A 16,933-nucleotide genomic window follows, 5' to 3' on the forward strand; every position below is an offset into this window, starting at 1 on the left:
CCTGACACAATCCGTATCATTCGTGTGAAAGAGGTCTAAGCAATGCAAACTACTATAGTAAAAGTCTGTGCAGGCATTCAGAAATATTGCATTTAGGCCTCATGCACACGACCGTTGTTTGCCTCCGCATCCGTTCCGCTGATTATAGCGTTTCAGATGCGGACCCATTCATTTCTATGGAGCCGTTGAAAATGCGAATAGTGCACTGTTTGCCATCCACGTCCATGGTTCCAGTCCGTCAAAGAAAATATAACCTGTCCTATTCTTGTCCGCGGAAAACGGTCCGCGGACCCATTCAAGTCAATGGTACTGCAAAAAAAAGGCGGAGGCACACAAGATTGTCATCTGCGCCTGCTTTATTCCAATCATTTGCATGGCAAACCTGTCAGACTTTTTTTTACCTTCCTTTATGTCTGGTGGTCCTCCAAAAATAAAGGAAGTCACACGGAAACAAATTACGGAACCTCATTTTGCAGAACAGAACACAACGGTCGTGTGCATGAGGCCTTAGTCATTAAACCCCCTCCTTTTTTTGGTGAAGTTGCAGCATATACATCCACCAATAAATACAACAGGACACGCAGGTAACACGGATTATTTATTTTGCTCGAATTGTTACATGTTCCTGATTATTCTGTGTAGGGTGAAACTAGAACTGTTGAAAATACATACACAAATTTGAGTACATCAATAACCATTATTTTTTTTTTTTGAATTTTTTTTTTTTTTGCGCTAGACTAAATTTTTCACAACCACATGTGTGCTAGGTAATCAATCCAACACAGAAGCAAACCTTTAGGCAGAATACTGGTCAGTAAAAACAAAGCCAAAACAATAATAATAAAAAAATAAAGAGCTACCAGATATACAGACAGGCTCAGTTCCACATTCACTACTGCATTTAGAAAGCGCAAGTATTAACGGTACGTCTTGTTCGGAGACTGAAAGATCAGTGCATGGATATTTTTTATTTATTTTTTTTGTCTTGAAGCAGACAGACGGACAGACACTGAGAAAAAGATACAGCTGGGTGGAATGTAAAAAGTCGGAATGATGCTGTGACAGCCTGAACAGTGACTAACTAAATACAGTACTCTGCGCGTTTACAACCGATGTCATAGATATACAGACGTCTTACTGCAAAAATGCCTAGAATATTGGTGAAAGATAACAGACTGACATCCAAATCAGGTGAACGAAAAACAAGATGTGGGGTGTGAAAGTGTCTCAAACTGGGCCATGCATTGAAGAGACTGGACTAAAGAGGTTCAGCACCTTTTCAAGAAAAATCTGATTAATAAGGCAGTAAGAGACACAAACTATACTTCATTACTGCCAAGCTCCCTTGCTCCTTCTCTGTCCTTATTCTAGTAGCATTAGAGTGTTGAACTGAAGATCTGAGAAATCTGATAAATCTGTTACTAAGGGTTGCGATTCCCTAGCAACAAGTCTTTCTACTATATTCAGCAATGGATTGGCACTGTGCTGACAGCACAGAAGGAACAGAGCAGCTTTGTAGCAGCCGAGCAATGTCAATTCCACACCTAAGGCTCGTTTTCAGGCATCTGTAAACACTCGGACCCCCTAAGGTTCAACTGAAACAAACCTGATCGATAATGATCTTAAGGCAGAGATGCCCAACCTGCGGCCCTCCAGCTGTTGCAAAAACTACAACTCCTAGCATGCCTGGACTGCCTACAGAAGGGCATTGTGGGAGTTTTAGTTTTACAACAGCTGGAGGGCTGCAGTTGGGCATCCCTGATCAAAGTTCAGTTCAGTTAAACTATGGAAGGGCTGCATGTGGCTAATTTTCAAACAAGTCAGTGTTATTAATCAGATTTTAATATCTTTAGGAGGAGGACCTCTTTAAAAAAATGAAGAACAGGAGATCCAAAAGCCACCAGGAAGGAGTTCTGAGAAGGACAATGCGTTGAATTCATTAAAATAAACAAAATGTAAACAGTTAAAATACTATGGCAAAGAAAGAAAGAAAATGACCAGGTTTCTAAGATACTCCACAACAGAAATGATGGGAAGACCTTACACATACGCTCGATTTTCTCCTTTTAGAATCTGACAGTCGTTTTTTTTTTTTTTTAAAACTACGAACAATAGTTACCAATATAGTTGTACTTTACAGTAAGTATATTCTGTTTGAGCCCCTGATGTAATAACGTGTATGTTTTCTTTTAACACATAGTGGCAAAATAGTGCGCATCACACTAATAGAAAAATGCAATATGACTAAATATAAAAAAAAAAAAAAAAAAAAATTTGATTATTATATCCAGGCTTTCAAATTAAGATCCATCTGTCATAGTTAAACTTAAATCAAACAAGATCATTGATACAGGAACCAAACATCATGGTATGGACCCAACTCACCCCGGGGGTTACAAGTATGGTCACCAACATCCTGTAAAACAGGTACAGCAGAATTGTACTTCGACTTTTTGTCCTAAAATAGATTGTAATGTTGAAAGTGAGGGGGGCGACGGGGGAGGGGAGAAAAACCTCACTTAGAATGTTACAAAACCCCGTAATCACAGTGTTCAGTTAAAAAAAGACATAATTACATATTTAAGTTATATATATGATATACAAGTACAAATATATCATATATACAGAAGTATTAGAATGGATTTGTTCGGTAAAATACCTGAAATTTTTCCTTACATCCACAAATTATTCTGCTACACGGAGGTTGTGAAAGTCGATGTACTATTCTATTTACTGGTCGCACGAGGGGAGTATACAATACAGAGTGATAGTGGGGGGGAAAAAACAAAAAACAAAACTGGATGCGTGGCAGTTGTTAGTTGTCTCCCTCTACGTTGTCGGCCTCCTCGCTCTGGTGTTCTGAAGTCCATAGCTGGAAAACAAACCGCCTGTTAGTGCACGTTACAATGGCGTGATCTTGCCTCCTCAGCCAATGACTGCAATGTGGGTTACTTTAATTGGATCATTAGAAATGACTTGACATATGTGAACAGAATCACTTCCATTAGCAGAAGGGACAATTCAAAACTGCAAATTTTACATTAAAGTGGAACTTTATCCCCTCCATTTTTGGTCTTCAGGTCCACACATTTTTTGGGGAATTTTCACAACGCCATCCCAAACTAAATTATTTTTACAAAAGACACAAAATTTTTGGGACAAGTTGTATTCTCTACACCAAGGGTCAGCAACCTTCAGTGCGCCACAGCTGTGGTGAAACTACGACTCCCAGCATGCTCCATTCACTTCTGGGTTAGTCCTGAGTTTGCTGAACCCTGTTCACCCGTGATGCTAGGTAGTCTCATCCTCGTCTACTATTGGCTGCACCAACCTGTCTTCCTGGCTCAGGACCTTCTGGTGGTGGCAGCTGTGGTTGTGGTGGCGGTGTGTGTGTCAATGACTATCGCTACAAGGGGGTCTAAGGTGGCTCGCTGCTGATCCTTGCAGTAGGCATGTAGCTGTGTATCACAGCTGTCCTCCTGCCAGTAAATGCATGAGCACATCGGCATTACCTGGGCAATTGCCTTAATATAATAATGATGTACACATTGCCTTTCCTTTGGAGCCATATTTTCTTGTTCTATAGAGTGGAGTTATTAAAAGCCACCCGCTGGGCTGGGAACAGACGCCGACAATCGCAGGGAGAGATATATTTACAGCTGTACAAGAAGCGATCTTTGAACTTCAACAATTTATTGCATTTCACCATAACCCTGTCAGTGCTAGAAATTAGACACTAGCTGTATGCTATATACACACGGCTCTATATACACATGACCCCTCTCTCTTTCCTCCAGGCTGAATCAGGCTTAGTTTATGTAACGTTCGGTTTTGTGTTCAGATGAAGGTTCTCCAGTCATAAAATTGTATAAAATGATAACGTTTATTAGTAAATACAACACTCTGTTAGCTTGCCTATCTAACTTTAGACATATCAATCCACTGTAAGGCTCCATTCACACGTCAGTGGTGTGTTGCGGACCCGCAACACACCCGCCCGGCACCCCTATAGAAATGCCTATTCTTGTCCGCAGCTGCGGACCCGAAGATCGGTGCCGCACTCCGCAAAAGCGGATAGCACACTGTGTGTCCCCATAGAGAATGAATGCGGAACGGATGCGGACCCATTTGCAGACGTATGAATGGAGCCTAAATGTACATCTTGACATGTTGATTGTACTGTATACTCTTATATTTGGTGTATTGATAACGCCTAATGTGTTGGAACTTTTGCTGCATTAATAAAACAAATGTTATTTGCTGGAAAAAAAAAAAAAAAAAAAAAAAAAAAAAATCACCAGTAAAATCCTTGTTCTTTGCTCTCTTTAGCCGTTTGTTATTTACCTTACAGTTTTCTGGGCATGAACAGATGTGTCAGCACCAAGCTTTCCTACACTCCTGAATGTTAAAAGGGTTTTCTGAGATTTTTATTTTTACTGATGACTTCTCTTTTGGATAGGTCATCAGTATCAGATCGGTGGGGGTCTGACACCCAGGACCTCCACCATTCAGCTGTTTTGAGAAGGAAGCTCACCAAGCACAGCGCAGTGCATTGTATAGCGGCACTGCTTGGTGTCGCAGACCAGGCCCATTCTCTTGAATGGGGTTGAGCTGCACCTAGGCCACGTGAACTATGAACTACATCACTGGCACAGGAAAAGTTGAGAGAAGGCCACGTGGCTCACAGGAGCGCTGCTGCCTTCTAAAACGGCTGATGGGCTGGAGTCCCGGGTGTCTGACCCCCACCGATCAGCTACTGACCTATACAGAGAATAGGTTTGTCAGTAAATAAAATAAAAAAAAATCTCGAAAACCGCCTTTTAAATCCAGCTAGTTATTCTGCAAGGCAGCTCTCACCTCCAAAAAAAAGACTACTTTCACACTCGCGTTTTGGCTTTCTGTTTGTGAGATCTGTTCAGGGCACTCACAAGCGGTCCAAAACAGATCAGTTTGTATTCTAATGCACACAATGTAAGTCAATAGGGACAGATCCGTTTTTACTGACAATAGAAAACTGATCCATCCTCCATTGACTTTCAATGGTGTTCAAGACGGATCCGTCTTGGCTATGTTAAACATAACACAAACGGATCCATTCTGAACGGATACAGACGGCTGTATTTTCCGAATGGATCCAACCCTGACAAAGTAGCCTAACTTAGCAGACTTGATATTATTCTGCGTAACATTATATCAACCCCTTAAGGAACCAGACTATTTTCATTTTTGTCCTTTAATTTTTTCCTCCCAGTCTTCCAACACCAATGCCTTTTTTTTTTACTTTTCCGTTCACATATCAATATGATTTTTTTTTATTTTTTTTTGAGGTTGTAATTTTTATTTTTAATGGCACCATTTAAGTATACCTTGAATTTTCCATTTTAGGGTACATGCAACTTTTTGATCACTTTTTATTAAACTTTTTTTGGGAGGGGAAAGGTGACTAAAAAGTGGCAAAGTTACAGCATTCACTGTGCAAAAAAAACAATATTTTTATATTTTAATAGTTTAGATACTCTCTGAAGCAGCGATACTTATTATGTTTTTTGTATCATATAAAAAATTCGGAGGGGGGGTTTATTAGAATTTTTTATTTTTATTCCCATCAGGGGACTTGAAAATATGATAGTCTGATCACTAGCGCCATAAACTACAATAGTATACTATTCCAGGCTATGGGATTCTACCAAGCCCAGCTCTGCAGGCAGCCTTCACAAGGCCCCAGGCTGTAATTGCAACCAATTGTAGCACTGAAATTTTGACATGGGGGCTCCATGTCTAACCATCTGATGCCATGGTCGTTATTGATATTGACCGCAGCATCTGAGGACTAAGTGGGTCATTTATTAAGACCGGCGTTTTAGACTCTGGTCTTAAAAAAAACACTGTTCTGGCGGTGGATAGACAGAAGTTACAGAGAGGAGTTGGCCTCTACATAACTTTGGCGCATCCAGTGCCAGTCTAAATGTAAGCTAGCTTCCCCAGCTGTCGTACATTTAGACCATTTTCTACACCTAAAACAGGCATAGAAAATGATGAATGAGGCAGGCGTGCCGGCCCCGCCCACATGTTTTCTAGACCTGGCGTGAGCGGCAAAAAGTTGCAGACTATAGGTGTATTTCAGGTTAATAAAATGACTGGGATGGGCATCATCGCTGGTCACTGCAGCCGGGTGCCAACTGTGTTATTACACAGTCGGCACTAGCCACATATGGAGCGCAACCAGCTCATGATCCCGCTCCATACACCTTGCTGGCATACTAGTAGATTAGAGGCACCAAGAGGTTAATATTCCCTTTTATTAATGGAATTCATATATCACGCTTTACTTGAGAGCCTCTTGGCAGGATTATACTTACTGTAAGATTGTCCCTTAGTAGCTGCATGATAAGAGTGCTGTCTTTATAGGACTCTTCATTCAACGTGTCCAGTTCAGCTATCGCCTCATCAAATGCCTGGAAGACACAATTATTCACCATTACGCAATGTTGGCCAAAAAGGAAGCACAGTATTTGGCGGAGGCGCAGCGAGTGAAGCCGGTGAGCGTCCTTCACTTACTGCGCCGAATACTGAACGGGACAGCGCAGGCACGAGATTTCCACAGGAGACAGGGCCGGCAGGCGGAGACCAACGCTGTCTGGCCCTGTCAATCAAGTGTAGCTAGGCGCGGCCAGAGGTGGGAGAACAGAGCCTCTAGAAGCAGGGGCAATGCCCCCCCTGCACCTACAGGCTCATTTGCATATTATAAAAGTATTTTTTTTTCTCAATTACGGTGGCACGAAGTGAGATGGCACTAATATAGTTATGTTCAGCTGACATTAGTACATCACTAATGTCAGCCAGGTTAATACCAATTTTTCTACTGACAGAAACCCTTTAAATTGGCTTCACAGTGCCAGTTGCCAAAGTGCTACGGAAGAAAAACAGTAGAAAGCTAAATGAAACCACAGGAGATTCAACACTGGGATGCAGTTACCGATTTTGCTAGACTGCAAGCCTTTTCTGGGGAATTAAGGATTTCATAGTAGAAGACTGAGAAGTTTAGGGCCAGTCCAAGTCGAATAGGATGTGTCGGCTGCATCTCACTCTTGCTAATTTCAAAAGCTTCTTGGTAGGCCTGCTGAGAGCTGCCTACAGTACCTAGAAAATGAGGAAAAAGAAAGCATTAGCCTGTACAGTGTATTATCCGGTACATCTGTCACCGTAAGTGACTGATTAAAGCAGGACAACTCGATGCCTTGTCATGACTTAAGAGTAGAGACGAGAAAGTGACGTTTTGCCAACCTTTAGGATCATTGACAATTTAACAGGGACTAGGTCTACATCTGGTAAATTAAAGGTAATACTGATAATGCTTCTTTCTCACATTGTATTTTATGGTCTGGCAGGTTGATTTGCTCCCATTGCTATCTCTCAGACCTCCTTTGCCTTTTCTGGTGTGCACATGGTTAACTCTCTACTGAGCACAGTAGTTGATCATTTGCAGGGGCAGTAACGCCTGCGACTAATACCCTAGATGAGCTCATCTATATACAGCATGTGGAAATGGGGTCCAGATCAAATCTTTGGAGCCTTTCACCTTTGTTCACCATCTTGCCATAAACAGCTTGTTCTGCTCCCTCAGAAGATGCTACTTACTGGCCACAATCAGTGGCACCACAAGTCACTCTAGTAATCCAGGATGAAATATTACTATGGATATACAGAACTAAAGGAAACAAATAAGAATGTATTTTCATGTTTTTATGTCCTGAGAAATGAATCCTTTAAGTCGGATGCAGAGATAATGGTACAACCTCCTTAAAGGGGTTATCCGACTCTTTGTCCTCTGCATAGGTCATCAGCATCTGATCGTAGAGGGGCCAACTGTGACTTCGCTGGCCTGAGAAAAGGCAGCGGCATTCTCAGCTAACAGCTAATCCCAACCGATCAGAGCTGGAGACCTATAGGTCATCAGTTACAAAGAGTTACAAAGAGTCAAATAAGCCCTTTAACCCAAAACACAGGCTTCACTCCTCCCTCAGCCCACTGACAAAGTAAAAAGCCCCTAAATTAAAGCTATAAGGGCCACTACACATATGAAACTGGTAGGGCATGTTTTCACCAAAAAACTGTGTGAATGCCAAAAGCTTTAAAGGGTTTCTACCACCAGATTTTGACAGATTTAGCTGACTGACACTAGCGATCTGCTAGTGTCTGCAGTACCTAACAGTGCTCTTGTATCACCTCTGTCTACTGCCGTTAAACTTAAAAACATACTTTTATTGATATGCAAATGAGCCTCTGGGTGCTATGGGGGCGTCTTTTCAGCACCTAGAGGCTCCGTCTACTCACCATTTCTGCTGCCCACCGCGTCCCTCCAGCCCGCCCCGCTCCTCTTGATTGACAGCCAAACTCGTTCCATCACGGACGAATTCCCGTGCCTGCGCTTCTGTATTCGGCGCAGTGACTGTCGGACTGCTCCCTGCGCCGCAGGCGCAGTGAAAATGCCAATGCAGGGAGCGGTCCGACAGTCACTGCGCCTGCGCCAAATACAGAAGCGCACGGCGCAGGCATTCGTCTGAGATGGAGCGAGGTTGGCTGTCAATCAAGATGAGCGGGGCGGGCTGGAGGAATGCGGTGGGCGGCAGAAATGGTGAGTAGACGGAGCCTCTAGGTGCTGAAAAGACGCCCCCATACCACCTAGAGGTCTTATTTGCATATCAATAAAAGTACGTTTTTAAGCTTAACAGCAGCAGACAGAGGTGATACAAGAGCACTGTTAGGTACTGCAGACACTAGCAGATCGCTAGTGTCAGTCAGCCAAATATGTCAAAATCTGGTGGTAGAAACCCTTTAACAGGGCTGCACTTCATATTTCCCAAAACTTTTAGCCAACATCTGGAGCTGGAGTTTTAACTGAAAAATAAAATCAAAACATAGATGCAAAGAATATCACAAAAAATGCAAAAGTGCACAAAAAGGAGATTTTTGTATAACTTACCAGTTAAATCTCTTTCTCGCTCTTCCTTGGGGGACACAGACCTTGGGTATAGCTCAGCTCCCTAGGAGGCGTGACACTAAGTAAAACTGTTAAGCCCCTCCTCCATCAGCTATACCCTCAGCCTGGAGATAGAGGCTACCAGTTGCGTGTCCAAGTAGTGAAAGGAAAACAACCAATAACAGGAACAACCAACCAGCAACCCAACGGGGCGCCAAACCATAACCCTGTAACCAAACACAGAAGGGTGGGTGCTGTGTCCCCCAAGGAAGAGCGAGAAAGAGATTTAACTGGTAAGTTATACAAAAATCTCCTTTTCTCGCCCATTTTCCTTGGGGGACACAGACCTTGGGACGTTCAAGAGCAGTCCAAGAAGGGAGGGACCACAAACCCAAGGCGGAACACCACCAGAGCATCAGGAAACCGCTGCCTGCAAAACCAGGCGGCCCAAAGCAGCATCCGCTGATGCATGCGTATGCACTCTATAGAACTTTGTGAAAGTGTGCAGAGAGGACCAAGTGGCTGCCTTGCACAACTGTTCAGCCGAGGCCCGATGCCTCTGCGCCCAGAAAGCACCGACTGCTCTGGTGGAATGAGCAGTGATGCCGAAAGGCGGAGCTCTGCCCTTGGCTCGATAAGCCTCAGACACCGCCAGTTTAATGAAACGGGCAATAGCCACCTTGGAGACCGCCAAACCCTTGCGCGAACCCTCCGGAACCAAAAACAGGGAGTCCGTGCGCCGAAAGGATCCGGTGACCTCCAAGTAAATCCTCAACGCCCTGACCACATCCAGACGGTGCAGTTCCCGTTCTCTGGGGTGGGAAGGAGAGGGACAGAGCGACGGAAGGACGATGTCCTCATTGATGTGAAAGGCAGAAACCACCTTTGGCAGGAAGGTCGGGACAGGCCGAAGCACAACCTTATCCTGGTGGAAGACCAGGAAAGGGTCGGAGCAAGAAAGAGCCGCTAACTCAGACACCCGTCGGAGAGACGTGATGGCCACAAGAAAGATGACCTTGCAGGACAGAAGACGAAGGGAGACTTCCCGTAAAGGCTCGAAGGGGGCGGATTGGAGCGCCGAGAGCACCACATTCAGGTCCCAGGAAGGAACTGGAGGGCGGTACGGCGGAACAGAGTGAGCCACCCCTTGTAAGAAGGTCTTAATGGGCCCTAGAGGGGCCAGGGGACGCTGGAGAAGAATAGACAGCGCCGAAATCTGTCCCTTCAGAGAACTGAGGCTCAGCCCCAGGTCCAGACCCGACTGGAGGAAGGACAGGAGTGTGGGAAGGGAGAATCGGAGAGGAGGGATGCTCCGGGACTCACAGAACCCCAGATAGGACCTCCAAACCCGATAGTAGATCCTAGAGGATACAGGCTTACGAGCACGGATCATGGTGCGGATTACGTCCGCGGAGAAACCCCGTCGCGTTAAGACGGCGGTCTCAATAGCCACGCCGTCAAACGTAGCGAGCCTAAATGCTCGTGGAAGATCGGTCCCTGAGAGAGAAGGTCTTCCCTGGAGGGCAGTGGCCACGGTGCGTCTGCCAACAGCAACATTAGGTCGGCGTACCAAGACCGGCGGGGCCAATCCGGGGCGATTAAAATCGCGGGAACGCCCTCTGCCGCGATCCTCCGAAGAACCCGTGGCAGGAGGGGAAAAGGAGGAAAGACGTACAGAAGGGAGAATTCGCGCCACGGAAGGACGAGCGCGTCGGCGCCGTATGCCTTCGGGTCCCGTGCCCTGGCCAGGTATAGGGGGACCTTGTGGTTGAATTTGGAAGCCATGAGGTCCACGTCGGGGCGACCCCAGCGAAGACAAAGGGCTTCGAACACCTCTGGGTGCAGGGACCATTCTCCCGGGTCGATGGTGGACCGGCTGAGGAAATCCGCCGCCCAGTTGTCCACCCCCGGGATGTAAATCGCAGATAAGGCCGGCACGTGCGTCTCCGCCCAGAGGAGAATGAGGGTCACCTCTTGCAGCGCTGCGAGTGCCTCCCTGATGGTTTATGTATGCCACAGCCGTGGCATTGTCCGATTGGATCCGAACAGGGTGGCCCTTCAGTAGATGGGTCCAGTGTCTGAGGGACAGAAAAATCGCCCTCAGTTCCAGAATATTGATTGGAAGTCTGGACTCCGATAGAGACCAAACGCCCTGGACGGACCGGGGAGGGAAAACCCCCCCCCACCCCCGTAAGCTGGCATCGGTGGTAATCACCAGCCAGTTCAGTGGGAGGAAGGACTTCCCCCTTAGAGGGATATGCAACCACCAGCTGAGGGAAGCCCGAGCCAGGGGAGGCAGAAGAAAGGTCCTGTCCAGACTCCCCGGTGATTTGTCCCAGGCCGACAGAATTGCCCTCTGAAAGGTGCGGGATCGGAATTGTGCGAACTGCACCGCTTCGAAACAGGCAACCATCTTTCCCAACAACCGCATGCTGGATCTGAGGGAAGGGCGGCGATGACGGAGGAGACTGTGAACCGACCCGCGAAGGGCCAGACGCTTGTCCGACGGGAGGCGGACCTCCGCCAACTCTGTATCCAGGAGCATCCCCAGGAAGATCAGCCGTCTGGAGGGGATAAGGGAAGACTTGGGGTGGTTGATAACCCAACCGAACCGCGTCAGGGTCTCCAGGGTGAGGTCCACACTGCCGGATGCCTGAGAGAAGGAGGGTGCCTTGACCAGGATGTCGTCCAAGTATGGGAGAAGAAAAACACTTCTTGAACGTAGAAGGGCCAAGACAGGGGCCAGGACCTTGGTGAACACCCGAGGAGCCGTCGCCAGACCAAAGGGAAGGGCGACGAATTGGAAGTGATCGTCCCCCACCGCGAAGCGCAGGAAGCGGTGATGACATGGAGCAACCGGAACGTGGAGGTATGCATCCTGAATGTCGATCGAAACCATGAAATCCCCTCTTTCCAGGGAGGCCACTGCGGACCTGAGAGACTCCATCCGGAATCTCTGTAGTCGGAGAAAACGGTTCAGGCGTTTTAGGTCCAAGATCGGTCGCACTGAGCCTTCCTTCTTGGGAACCACAAAGAGGTTCGAGTAGAACCCCCTGAACCTTTCCGTCGGAGGCACGGGGGCGACGACACCCTTGTCCATTAGAGAGCGAATAGCCGCGAAGAAGGCGGCCGCTCGTACGGGATCCCGCGGAGGACGGGATCGGAAGAAACGGTCTGGCGGAATGGACGCAAATTCGATCTTGTATCCGCAAGATACAATCTCGAGCGCCCATGCGTCTGAGATGTGGGCCCGCCATACGTTCCTGAACAGGAGAAGGCGGCCCCCCACCCGGGTGGGTGGTGGCGCACCTTCAGGCAGAGGGCTGCTGGCCTGTGGGAGCCCGTGCAGGCTGGGACTTGCGCCAGGTAGGTTGCGTCCGAAAAAACGGCTTCTTGCGCCTATCTTGGGCTGGGCCAGAGGAAGAAGAACTGGCCGCGGGTCTAGACCCGGTGGTCTTGCGAAAGGACCGAAACCGGGACGAACCAGCGCGACCACGGGGGGCGCCCTTTGGCCTGGACTGGGGGAGGAGAGTACTCTTCCCACCCGTGGCCTCTGATATAAGTTCGTCCAGACGGGTCCCGAACAGGCGGGAACCCGTAAATGGTAGGCCGGCCAAAGAGCGTTTGGAAGCGGCGTCCGCCGCCCAAACCTTCAGCCAGAGTTCCCTCCTGACAGAAACTGCCAGGGCAGAGGAACGGGCAATGAGGGCACCCGCATCAAGGGAGGCCTCACAGACGAATTTTCCGGCCTGAACAATTAGTTGGGCTAAGGAGCGGAGGTCCTGAACAGGGACGTCCGACCCTAACTCCCGTTCCAGTTGCAAACCCCATTCAGAGACCGCTTTACCAACCCAGGCGGAGGCAAAGACCGGTCTAAGGGCCGAACCAGAGGCAGTAAATATGGCCTTGGAGAGGGATTCCGTACGACGGTCCTCAACAGACTGGAGGGAAGATCCGTCCTGTACCGGAATAGTAGTGCTTTTGGACAGGCGAGCCACGGGAGGATCAACCTTAGGCGGGGATGTCCACGTGGTCACAGAATCCGCTGGAAAGGGATAGCAAATGTCCAGCTTTTTGGGTGTAATAAAGCGGACGTTAGGCCGGGTCCAAGCCTTGGATACCACAGAAGAAAAATCAGCGTGTATGGGAAAAACCTTGGAGGCCTGTCTGGGGCGGAGAAAGGACACGCCGGCCTGTTCGGAGCTGGGGGGGTCATCGTGTATCTGAAAGGTATCACGGATGCTAGCGATAAGATGCCCCACCGCGGACGCCAATTTGGACGGAAGCTCTGAGTCCATGTCCACGTCCGAATCCGCCAAGCGTATCCCTTTGAGAGGATAGACTCGACTGAGCTCGCACGCATGGCGGAGAGCGAAGCATCTGGAGAAGATGTGCGCTCAACCCTTGAACGTTTCTGAGTATGCCGGGCCCTGGAAGATTCGCTGGGAGGCAGGGAACCAGTGGGGGCGGCAGAAACGGTAGTCCCAGCGGGTGCGACAGGGATTGTGGCAGCCTGCGGGAGAGGCGGTCTATCCACGAGACGGCCCACTACGTGTGTAAGGCTTTCCACTGCCTGAGACAGAGACCTAGCCCAGTCAGGGGGTTCAGAGGCACCGGGGGTCGCAGCGGGAAGCGGGCCCTGCATCGGGGCCTGACATGCAAGGCAATGCGGCTCAGATTGTCCACGCGGAAAAAGTTCCTTACAGGCGGTACAGGCATGGTACCAGGGTTTGGGGGCACCCGTGGGATCTGACATGCTGAAAGGTGGTTGTACTCTAATACAGAGACCACAAAGGGTTATAGCAGCTATGACCAGGAGGGTTAGGAGAGGGTTAACTGTCCTACCAGTGCCTCAGAAGAACGTCAGGAGTAGAGATGGAGCAGATCAGCAGCAGCAGAGAGCAGCAACAACAGTGAGCCAGCAGATAGCGCCCACAGAAGCCGAGCGATGTACACAGGAGTTTAGAGTCCCCCACCGTGTCTCAGCTTCCTGTCAGGAGTGAGGAAGCGCGGGAAATCTCAGCAGAATCGCGGGGAAAACAAGCTCCGCCCCCTCCAGCGCTTGCTCCGCCCCCAACAGGACGCGCGCGTAAGCCACGCCCCCTGCTGCCGAAAATGCTCTCAGGGCTAAGAAGAAGCCAGATGCCAGAAAATAAAGGGCCCGCAGGCCCCTGGAGTGCGGCGATTTGCCCAGGTGGGTGACCCTCTGCCACCAAGTCCCCTGTTTCGCCGAGAAACAAGCTCCGCCGCGATCTGCCCATGTCGGGCATAAGCCCCGCCCCCCGATCGGAACGGAGCGGGCGGCGGCGGGAAGGGAGAGGGAGAGAGAATGCCGGGCTGAAGAAAGCAGCGTGGGGGGAACGGCGTGGAGGAAGGCGGCCCCCCTGCTGAGGATAACCTGAGGGGAGCTGGGGAGGGTCTGCTTGAGCGCTCAGAATAAGCGACCACGGGTGCCCCCCTTACCCAGAGGGGTAGGTGCTGCAAATAGGGACGGGGTATGGGCTGGAATAGCCATCTCACCGAACGACGTCTTCACCCTCAGTTCCTTCCAGCAGGGTCGCCCCTTCAGCCACTGGCACCGCAGTGGCAGGAAGCTGGTAGAGGGGCTTGGCGTGCGGGCGACCCCCTAGCTGGCGGGATGTAGGGGAGCCATTGCTGCCCAGATCCTCCTATTGCTTCTGTGGGGGAGGCAGCAGTGCAGATAAATTGGCACTGGCGCAGCTCAACCCCGGGAGAGCAGAGAGGTCCATGCGTCTCTGGTATCCCTAGGAAAAAGTAAAATAACAAAATTAGAAAAATAAAATATCAAGGAGAAAACAGCCCTGCAGTAGCAGGGAGTGTCTTGCCTCCTTGGACACTAAGCTAAAACTGGTAGCCTCTATCTCCAGGCTGAGGGTATAGCTGATGGAGGAGGGGCTTAACAGTTTTACTTAGTGTCACGCCTCCTAGGGAGCTGAGCTATACCCAAGGTCTGTGTCCCCCAAGGAAAATGGGCGAGAAAACACCACTAAAAACCCATGTGTGAACCCACTTTAATCCAGGGCATCTTGACAGTTCATCCCAGCTCCCAGCAGCCACTAGGGGGAGCATTTAGTTAACATTTGAATATATTAAAAGTCCCATAGGGCTTACTAGAATTGGGATTTAGATATTAGAATAAACACAATGCTAGGGGTACGGTCATCTAACACCATTAAAGCCACCGTCTGCCTTTTTCTAACTGAAGATCTATTCTTTGGAGCTGTTTCAGAAGGCAGCGAAGCTCACAGTAGCGGTGCGGGATTCTCGCAGGCCAGTGACATCATGACTGTAGGTCACATGGCCTAGGCACCGCTTGGTCTCATTGAAGTGAATGGGGCTGAGCTGCGACACCACGCACGCACAGACACTATACAATGTACTGCGACATTGATGAGCAGAGAGAAGGATGCAGCACTACCGCTGATTGGCAGGGGTCCCGGGTGTTCGACCCTCACAAATCAGATACTGATGACCTATCGTGAGGATAGGTCATCAGTAGTAAAATCCTGGAAAACCCTTTTAATTTTCAACCTAGCAGTGTCCGTGGATAAAACAGGAGTCTTCTCTACTACTTTACATACTGCACTATTTGCTCACTAGCAGGACAACATGCTTGTGGTTTAAGGTACAAAAGGCTAGTGACAAGATTCCCAGTAAAGCGGACTGTATACATTACAGAGCTCAGCTGTTCTCCCTCCGTCATACCCCGTTCTCAAACAACTTCATATTTAGGGAAGGCAATTTCAATTGTAGAAAGACTGCAACAAATATATGTCACATGTGAACATACCTCAATACTTAAACGCATCTAGCATTGACTTTTCTAGAGGTGAAGCCCCACGTGGAAGAATTTTTCTGCTGTGGATCTTGCCTGCACATTAGGGCATTTTGTGCGATTGCGATTAGGCCCCTAAAAATTGCGATAACGATATGCAATGCAATATTTTAAAGGGAATTGTGGTAGAGGTCTATTTGCTTGGATTTTCCCATATGAGCTGCTGATCTCACCACAGAAGTCCATTGCCGTGACCCGTTTTTTACTTTAAGACTAACCTGATTATAAGACACACCTAGGTTTTTGAGGAGGGAAAAAAAGATTTTGAACCAGGTGTGCTTTTGGTGGATTTTGAACTAATGGTGGTCTGGGTATGACATTGTTATGAAGGATCTGTGGATGACACTTTTATGAGGGATTCTTTGGATGGCACTGTTATGGGGGAATTAATAAAGCAGGAGCGCGACTAACTGAAGTCATGCGCCGGCCGGCCCACTCGTTGCAGTGCATTCATAGTGAGTACAGAGGCTGGTGATTTTATCAATAGGAGAGCGATTGTTTCAGCAGTAAAGAAAGACTTTGCATACAAAGACAGTTATGTGCGCGGGGCCCGCCGTGACTTGCCTCCTGCCCCTCCCTGTAACTGATGTATCGCCGGCCACTGTGCAGCATAGCGGCTGGCGATACATCAGTGTCAGCCACGTAAAAAGTCAACCATCGCTTTATGAGACGCACAGTGTGTCTTATAAAGTAAAATAATCGCAGCATTTTTGGGTCGGCCAAATCGCAATCAGCGATTAACGCGATACGATTGCTTTGGCAATATATCGTGCAAGCCTACCACACATTTATGGCAATTACATGGCATTTTCCAAATGTTCTACATGTGGATTCTGTGGCAAATTTCACCACTATATATTGAAGGGGTTTAATCCATGGTGAAAATCCGTAGCATGCTTGCTTTTTCAAAACCCCACCCACATATTGTACTATAACCTGCTGCAGAATGTGCACAGACTTAAACCCTATACTTGCATCCACCACCACTCACAATTCACCTTCCTAAAGGGACATGACCAACCCAGGCAATCATTATCTGCATCAGTCATGTCAGTACAGGCTGGAGGGAGATCTAAAAAGTATGGGCTTTTTCTACT

The 16,933-nt window shown here is 48.3% G+C and overlaps 1 protein-coding gene across 1 annotated transcript in view; it reads right to left on the bottom strand.

Annotated features, from left to right (window-relative positions):
• Window positions 1-585: 585 nt before the first annotated feature.
• Window positions 586-16,933, bottom strand: part of YWHAB (tyrosine 3-monooxygenase/tryptophan 5-monooxygenase activation protein beta) — a 39,693-nt gene continuing 23,345 nt past the window's right edge. Inside the window, exons 4-6 of the mRNA XM_044296084.1 lie at window positions 6,977-7,140; window positions 6,360-6,455; window positions 586-2,872 (exon numbers count right to left, since the gene is read on the bottom strand). Of these exons, the coding sequence (XP_044152019.1) occupies window positions 2,816-2,872; window positions 6,360-6,455; window positions 6,977-7,140 (317 nt within the window). The 3' untranslated portion in view covers window positions 586-2,815. The remainder of the gene's footprint in view (window positions 2,873-6,359; window positions 6,456-6,976; window positions 7,141-16,933) is intronic.

Source organism: Bufo gargarizans, chromosome 6 (genome assembly GCF_014858855.1).
Source record: "Bufo gargarizans isolate SCDJY-AF-19 chromosome 6, ASM1485885v1, whole genome shotgun sequence".
NCBI classification, from domain to species: Eukaryota; Metazoa; Chordata; class Amphibia; order Anura; family Bufonidae; genus Bufo; species Bufo gargarizans.